This window comes from Juglans regia, chromosome 4 (genome assembly GCF_001411555.2).
Source record: "Juglans regia cultivar Chandler chromosome 4, Walnut 2.0, whole genome shotgun sequence".
Lineage (NCBI taxonomy): Eukaryota > Viridiplantae > Streptophyta > Magnoliopsida > Fagales > Juglandaceae > Juglans > Juglans regia.
Window position 1 is genome coordinate 26,667,880 of NC_049904.1, and position 9,088 is coordinate 26,676,967.

General features: G+C 35.6%; 1 protein-coding gene across 7 annotated transcripts; it reads left to right on the forward strand.

Moving 5' to 3' along the window:
• Positions 1-5,154: 5,154 nt before the first annotated feature.
• LOC109004563 (ras-related protein RABA5a-like) lies at positions 5,155-9,088 on the forward strand. 7 transcript variants are annotated; one of them, XM_018983140.2, is made up of 5 exons: positions 5,155-5,336; positions 6,888-7,065; positions 7,152-7,230; positions 7,353-7,806; positions 8,493-9,088. In XM_018983140.2, the coding sequence occupies exons 4-5, from the start codon at positions 7,467-7,469 to the stop codon at positions 8,828-8,830; spliced, it is 678 nt and encodes a 225-aa protein (XP_018838685.2). In that variant the 5' UTR covers positions 5,155-5,336; positions 6,888-7,065; positions 7,152-7,230; positions 7,353-7,466; the 3' UTR covers positions 8,831-9,088. The 7 variants fall into 7 exon arrangements, with proteins under 7 accessions (XP_018838685.2, XP_018838681.2, XP_018838682.2 ...); XM_018983136.2 differs by having other exon boundaries at positions 6,898-7,065; XM_018983137.2 differs by having other exon boundaries at positions 6,898-7,065; positions 7,376-7,806.

The window sequence follows — 9,088 nt, forward strand, 5'->3', positions numbered from 1 at the left end:
TCTGCGTTCACAATCCATGGCACTGTCCCCATACCCGGAGAGTACACTATGATGTATAATCCGAGGAGCACCACGGCCAAGAATCCCAGCCTAATAGGACAACCCTTATCGTACCGCACTCGTTTGCTTCCCTGGCATGTATTTCCGATTGCCTTTTCATTAGCCAAGCAAGCCACCGGTTAAAACAGATCACAAAACAGAAATTAGGATTATGTCATTGATTAACAAATGTAAATTGGCAAGTAGTACTATTAATCATGCATGCAAGGGACCCTAGAAAAGCCTAGCTTGTCAATAGTTTTTGTGACCTAATTTTAAAGAAGATGGATATTCTTATTTAAAGGAGAAATACTCTAACCAAAAAGTGATTATATAAAAGTAATCTCATAAACTGATGTGATTTGTTTGATTGTAAAGTTATTTTTATTGTAAAGTAGATCTGACAGATCACATGAAGCCATCTATTTACACGTGGGACTTCCAATCCTTTTCAACTCAACATAAATACATCTAAACTCACGTTAACATCTAAACACATCTAATTTCATATTAGGTGGACCCATAAAATTTATTCTACCATCTCAACTCATTACTATTCATAAAGAATTCAACTCATTTTCACATGAACAATTAATGATGCGTTTTCTCTCTGTATATGACCATCCAATTCCATAAGATAATTGGAGAAAATCTCCGATGATCAACTAGCAAAGGATTAACTATCGAACTTAGTTGATCGCCTTCACTTGCGCACTAGTAGCCACACTTAGTGCTCGTTTGGATGTTAGAAGTAACTTAGCTCAGTTCACTTTGAGACCTCATCTATCATCTAAACGCACTTTGAGTTGAGTTTACATCTATAAAGCATTTAACTCGTTTTATACTGTAGACCGACGTAACTCATCTCTGACTTTGTAAAGATTGCTGACTTCGTCTGCTAGTGATTCCTGTGAAACAAAAAAAAAAAAATGAAAGGAAATGGATAAAAAAAAAAATTAAAGAAAAAGTAATATAAAAAAAAACTTGAAAGAAAATGGAATTGTAAATACTATGAAAATGAAAAAAAAAGAAAAAACCAATAGCTGCTCCGGCTCCACGTTTTGAGTCTTTGACCATTGTTTTCATTAGGGCGAATGGCTGCTGGGCATGCAAATTGAAAAAGTTTTTTTCTTTGCTGTATTTGGCGGCAGATTATTTCGATTTTTCTTGTCAGGTAAACAAAACAGTATAAAATAACGGTAGGACTCATTTCTTTTATAATTTCTTATAAATATATTTATAATATGGCTTGAAGATCAGTTTTGTTTTAAGTTTCGAAAATTTCAATTCGAGGCAATTCAAAGGTTATCGATTCATGATCTCATGTGTTTAGGTCAAAAGTTTTTCAGAATTTTATCGTTCTCAAATTCAGATATTTTCTACAAAATAATCTCAATCATCAAAATATCTTAATTGCCTTGATTTTTGTTACAATTATAAATTCAAAATAACTTTCATGATACTAAATTAAATTTTCTTTCAAGCATCCAAATATTTAAGCCTCAATAAAAACATTTCAAAAGGCATGTTTCTCCGGTGGCTCTAGATTGTAGCAATATTATTTCACGCGTACGTACGTGCATTAGACGCATTTTGAATATGTAAGAGCTCCAACCTCGTACGTAAATTCAGGCATACATGTTATTTGAAAAAGAGTAATATTACATACAGTTTTGGAATACGCAAATGCAATCGCTTTGAAAAAGAGTGGGATCCACTATTAAAAAATTAATTTATTTTTATGTGGATTCCATATTTATTTATTTTTTTCAAAACGACTGCACGACGCTTGCACACTCACGACTATAAGTATCATTTCTCTTTGAAAAAATTGTACTACATCAAAATAAAATCCCCATGCAATTGACCGCTTCGTTTGGATCTTTGAATGAGCTCAGCTTATTTCAATTAGGTTCTGTTTTAGACCTATTCCAACATCCAAACACACAACTCCTAAATTACTAAATATCACTAAACTCAAAACCTCTTTACAGATGGGATCTACAATTTTTTTCAACTCAACACATATTTATCACATGGGACTCACAACCTTTTTTCAACTTCTCATAAATTCATCTAAACTCATTTTAACATTTAAACACATATAAACTCATCTTAGTTGGGCTCCACAAAACTTACTTCACCATCTCAACTCACTACTATTAATCATAAAGAATTCAACTCATTTCAAGTTCTCAACTCAACTGAACATCCAAACGGAGCCAAAACATATGGATATGAGTAGTGTTATATTCACAAAATGATTTTACAAATGTAAATTAATAAACTAACGTGACGTCATATGATACGTTAGGTTTACTTTATAATAAAAATAAATTTACAATAATATGACATACCACATCAAATCACGTTAAATTATGAGTATATTTTTGTAAAATCTCTTTTGTAACTAAAATATTTCTCCATGGATATATAAATAATTATTCAAATTTCCCTTTACGAGAAACAAATTATTAGCTGCCCTTCTTAAGTACAAAATCAATTAAAGAAGCAAATTAATTAAATAATGTTTTATATGATTCAACTATCCTCTGCACATGATTAATGATCATCATTTTAGCGTGTAAGAATTTATCAGAATTAGCATACAGAACTTAGGCATAATAACCATGAACAAAAAATTAGAAGAACTGATCAAGAAAAAAAAGAAAGTCTTTTATATTTATCAAGTAGTACTGTCTCTGATCTGTTGAGCTCCAAATATGAAAGATATATTGTTCGAGTCAATAACCAGCTTGCAACATATGTACCTGTTGATGTCATGTTTCAAAAGTCTGGGTAACTCTATGCTGACAATGCTTGGACTATTACCTGCACAGTGGAGAAGGGGGACTCCAGGGTTGTACCTCTGATACTTAAGTTAGTGTTGATGTAGGAGATGAAGAGAAAGTGATAGTAAGAATGAGTGTAGAAATTAACCTTCTTGTCGGTTGCAGGAAGCGTTTATTTATACTTGCCGACCTGGTCTCCATAGTAGTGGAGTGTTGCTCTATAGGAGATTGGGTGTTCATGATGCCTACTCGTCGAGCTATAAGGTAGTTAGGCTTGACGTAAGTGTTCCGAGCTCGTGCTGCATTGAATGCGGCACACTTTTATCTTTTGAGTTTTCCCCATCTCATTAATGCAACGTGCCTTTCTCCATAAGCTTCATTTCCTTGCCTTGAATGCAGCAAACCTTCTTCTTTAAGTGTCTTATGCTCCATTAATGTGTAGTGTGAATTGTCCCGAATTGTCTTGGATATTCCTGGGTTGCCTTGAATGCAGCATCCCTTATTCCTTAAGTCTTTCTCATGTCTTCTAGCTGGACTTCTGACGTGTGCATGACCCCGCTAGGGCTGCAAGCCTGGATCCGGCCCAATCTTTCCTAACCCATTCGACCTTATCTAGGCCTCCCATTTGGGCTTTGACTTGGGTCTTTCTCCTGGTTTGGCCCAAAGGATTTACCCTCTTCACAGTACCCTTGGGCATGCACTGATGCAGGCCGCAAAGCAGAGGTTGTTTCGTCAATAGATTCAAAGAAATCTCGAATTTAGTAGCTGAATTAAGCCTCTTCAAACCTCTTTTAGTTTTAGAGAGCATTATATAAATATAAATATGATGGATATATATATATATATAGATATATATTTTTTGTTTATTGAAAAAGTCTATTTGCAACCAACCAGCAGAACCATGGGGGCACCGCGTCCCACATGGCCGGTTGTTTTAGGAAAAAAAAAAGTCATCTTGAATCGAAGAACTTCAAAACACTATTCTCATTCTATTCCAGCCATCTATGGAACCGAGTGGCCGGTTTCTTGCCCACTTCAAAACTTTTTTCTCATTCGTGTTTAGTTGTCGAGAGAGTAGAAAGGAAAAAAGACACTTATAGCACCTGTGAAGACGGCTTCGACCTCAACTATAAAATAGAAGAAGCCTTCCACAGCGACAACGATGATGATCGGTCGTTCGAACATGGTCCTACAGAAGATAGTTCCAATCTCTCCTCAACTTGAAAAATTCCTCGATGGTGCGACAGATCAAGTCCTATCGCACCCTCTAGAACCCTGCCAATAAGAGGAAAAATTTTTGTGATGAGAAGCTATTGTCCATTTTCAACGGGAAAGACGCGGTTGGATTTCAAGAAATCACGAAGTTGCTATCCACAATTTTGTGAAGTCTAGTTGATGTTTGGGCTTCTGTGAACTTTTGTGAAGTCTTGACCGAAGAAGAAGAAAAATAGAAAATATTTAAGGGGTTTGTTGTAACACAAACACTTTGTCAGAGTTGGGAAAGCAAGTGCTTACGGGAAAGGAATCTGCTCTGTTTACATTCGAAATGTTATTTGCTTCAAAGCATGTGATCTGCTACACCGAAGGAAGAAGAAAAATCTGAAACTTTGCTTTACTTTGCTTTTGCCTTTTTGTTTTGTATTTTTTTTCTTCTACACAGCGTGACCATAATATAATTTATGACCTAATTGATTTATAATATTAAACCAGTCGAAATAACTCAAGAATAATTAGCCCTTCATCTAGATGAGATAATCAGCGTCCGTGCATTTCTTTTAAAAAATAAAATAAATATGAGATTTAAATCAAAAAATTATATTTTTAATAATAGATTCTATTATTTTTTTAAAAAATACATAATATTTTAATAATTAATGATTGTATTTAACGTTACTTTATAATTTAATTGTATTCAGCATGTGATTGGATCCAACGTTCTTCCTCCCACCCAAAAAAAAAAAAGCAACGTAACATTTGCACCCAATTTGTCAATAAAATAAAATAAAAAGATGTCTGTTGTCGCTCCAGCTTTCCTTTCAGTCGTAATAGCCAATGTAGTGCCGCAATATTTTCCCAGAAAAACCGTCTAATCCATGATTCTTTGCCTTAAAATATCTTTTCGATACGTCAGAAATGCTACTTCACGGACAGTTGTCGCGATTGGATCGGACAAATTTTTTTTTAATTTAATAATTAAGAAAATAATTTTTAAAAATGTTGTAAATTTTTATTTTTTATTTTTTAAATATTACTAGTATAAAAAAAATTAAATGAAAATAATAATAATAATTTTTATTTTTATTTTTTTTGCCTTATCGGGACCGTCTCGTGCTACACCAACCGCTCCGTCGCTTAGTCGGGTGATTTGAACAGCCCTTGTCAATAGACCCATTTTCTGTATTTCCATACTAGCCTGTGTGATTTGATCAGAAATCTGAGAGAGAGAGAGAGGAGACAGCGAGGGAGAGGAAAGGATAGAACGCGGTACTCGATCTTCAGATTCCGGTACGTGAGTCACAATAACCCTAATTCCCATTCGGAAAATCTATCTTCTTTACAGTTTTAGGTTTACAGGGGCACGTTGTGCATTAATGATCAAAATTGATGATGAAACTTCTCTGTTTTCAGCTTCATTTGGCCTAATTTTTTTCGTCTTTCAGCACTGTTCTTTGAAATTTCGTATACCTGTACACATTGAAGGCCCATACAATTTTTGTGTGCGTTTTAGCTGTGATTGCAGTATATTGGCTTGTTCGTACTAATTATGCCCTTTCTTAGTGACGGCCTCACTCCGGTTGAGAACTTGTATGTAGGATACCCTAAATATTGGGGAGAATAAATACTGGGAGTCCTGAAAGCGAGGCTTTGAAATAACGTGTTGGAAAGCCAACTTGACCCAGAAACTTAAGCCCCACCAATGTTGTATCGACCACTCATTTTCATTGTTCGATACGAAATTTCATACCACGTCAACTTCTAAAACTAAAATCTCTTATCACCAATCCAAAGAGGAAAAAGAAGAACTAATATCCGGGTTATACTAATTGCATTAAAACACCTAATGAGTTTAGGCTTTATCTTTGATGATATAATGGTTTTGACAAGGGGAGTTAAGTTTACCGTGGAAGTAATATCAAGTGCTTTTCCCTTGTATTTTTTTTTTTATAAGTAAGAAAGACAATTTTATTCATCGAATGAAATAGGCGAAGCCCATGTATACAGGACATATACAAAAGAAAACACCTAAATACATTCTATAAAGTAGAAAGCGAAAACAAAAATCATGAGCTGAAGCTCCATTAATCACTATAGCAGAAAGCCATTGTAATAAAGAGTACACAAAGAAATTATGAATTCCCTCCAAGGTCTTATTATTAAAACACCGCTTGTTCCTTTCCCACCAAATGCACCACATAAGACACAAAGGAATCATCTTCCACGCAGCAGCCACTTGAGGACAACTATGTAGCCGTTCCAACACGCAAGCAGATCCACTACTCTCAAGGGCGTCACCCAAGCGAACCCAACTCTACTAAAAACTCCATCCCACAAAGCCTTTGCCACCTTGCAGTGCAGAAGTAGATGATCCACAGATTTGCCATGTTTCTTACACATAAAACACCACTCCATAACAATAAAGCCACGCTTCCTCAAGTTATCAATCATCAAAATGTTCCCTAGCGATGCTGTCCATATAAAAAAAGCGACTTCCCTTGTATTATGAAAGAATGTATCATCTCTAGATACCATATTTTTTGTGAGGTTGACCCTGCCCATTATCATTCATTTTCATGGTTGAACTTAGAATCACCAAACAGGGAGCTGAGCAAGGAGTCCTGAATCAACGTAACATGACATGAGTGATGATAATTTATTTCTTCTTCATCTTCCTTTTTTGAAAGAGGCTAAACTGCTTTTTATCATACATCTTTTATTTTGCAAAAAGGATAAATAGAAAAAAATAATACACCATGCAGGCATAACACTTTCTCGAATGTAATCTCTATTTTTTTTCTTTTAAAGGCAGTTATTGTTTCTTTGCTTATGCATGCTTAGCTTGTGGCAGCTGGTTTACATGATAGCTGTGTACCTTGAATTGATAATGCACACACGACTCAATCTTCTAGCCCACATGATTACTGCTCCCTTTGAATTGATATTAATAGCATACTCGTACATGAGGCACAATCTCAGAGCTATTCACTTTCCTTGAAGGCGCATATTGGAAAAACTGGTATTGGTTACCTTCATTACAAGTCTTGTAGATTCTGATGCTTTCTTGCTTCTGTTGGAACTTAAAGCTGTTCGCTTTCCTTGAAGGGGGAATATTGGAAGCTGGGAGTAGATCAGAAGTTGTGAAACTTTTCAGACCCCACCCAATGTGAGATCCAGAAGATAGGTATTTACTGAGAAATTAGCAAGCTTTAGCTTTTATTTTTTTTTTATTCCTGCCCTGCCTTCCCTGTTTCGCTTTCTTTCTCCTTTTATTATCTTATTCCATTTCCTCATCTTGATGTATAGGGGGGAGGTCTGATATTTATTAGGTAATATTTTTGTCCCGAAATGATCCAAAACTTAGAAGGCTACTCATATTAATATGGCTCTATGAAGTGAAAATTGCTTGAAGGTCAAAAGATGGCTTTTTATTCTCAGGAAGAAAAATCTGAGGATTACCTCTTCAAGATTGTTTTAATTGGTGATTCAGCTGTTGGAAAATCGAATTTGCTTGCAAGATTTGCTAGAGGTGAGTTCTACCTTAATTCAAAATCAACTATAGGAGTAGAGTTCCAAACCCAAAAGATGGATGTCGATGGAAAGGAAATCAAGGCTCAGATCTGGGACACAGCAGGTCAAGAGCGGTTTAGGGCTGTTACATCTGCATATTATAGAGGTGCAGTTGGAGCTCTTCTGGTATACGATATCAGTAGACACCAGACATTTGATAGCATTGGCAGATGGCTTAATGAACTTCACAGTAAGATCCACACATGTTGCTTGACGTTCTTTCATTTTGTCTTCTCTCTCTTAGTTTCTTTCTGTAATTAAGGGAAAAGAAAATAAGAGGTGCCTGTTTTGTAAAAGTGGGAACTTTACTTCTGAGTTGGGAACTCCAGTTAGGATCCTACATGCTGTCAGTTTTATGTCGACCATTCAGTACATTAAATGTTTTCATAAAGAGGGCAATGATTGTGATGCTTTCTGCTAAAATCTTTTTGTTAGTACTCTCTGCAGAAAATCTGCATGACTTGTTTTAATGGTACTTGACTTTCCATTTTTATTGGTACATTTTAAAATGTATCATGCGTTTACATGGGCAAACTCTTTATTGAACCATGTTATATTGAGGTTTTAAGGTCTGTTAATGCTGTTAAGAGTGATTTTACTTGATGCTTAATGATGGTGTTTCACATCACCAACCTGGACTTTCAAAGGCTGTGAACTGGCAATTCTAATTTTTTGTTTTCACTTTTCCTGTGATGTCTTGTTTGTGCTTAGATTCAGGATAGATTGAGTTTAATAATCTATTATTATGGTTCATTTCCCTTGCAGTTTTCCTGTCATTATGTTTTTTCGTCCTTGTGGCTACAATATATTAAATACATCTATCCTTCTAAAATTTGATAAGCTGAGGATTGATTGGGTGGTTCTACCATTGAACAGCTCACTCCGACATGAATGTTGTTACAATACTTATTGGCAATAAGTCCGATCTCAAGGATGCCAGGGAGGTGTCCACTGCTGAAGGCAAAGCCTTGGCAGAAGCACAGGGTTTGTATTTCATGGAAACGTCGGCTCTTGATTCCTCCAATGTAGCTGCTGCTTTTCAGACAGTTGTGAGAGAGATCTACAATATATTAAGTCGGAAAGTGATTAAATCTCAAGAGCTCAAAAAACAGGATTCTACCTGGATGGGAAATGGAAAGACGGTGGTTTTACAGGAAAGTGTCAACCAAGAAACAGAGGCAGAGGCAGGGACTAGAAAAGGTTGGTGCTGCTGATTGTAAAGCTACATGCATTTGCTCCGACCATATATGATCCTTTTTGCTGGTCGCCCGGGCCGAATTTTCAAGTCTGGTTTCACACTTTTCTTCATATGATCAAATTTTTTATTTCCTTGCAATGTTTATTTAAGCATCACTTGTTCTGGGTCATTGGTGGTTGAATAGAAATTGGGTAGAGTAAATGACCTGTAAGGGGACTAAGAAAATTATATTTTACACTTGAAATTTCATTTCTAGGCATTATGCTTTAGTTCA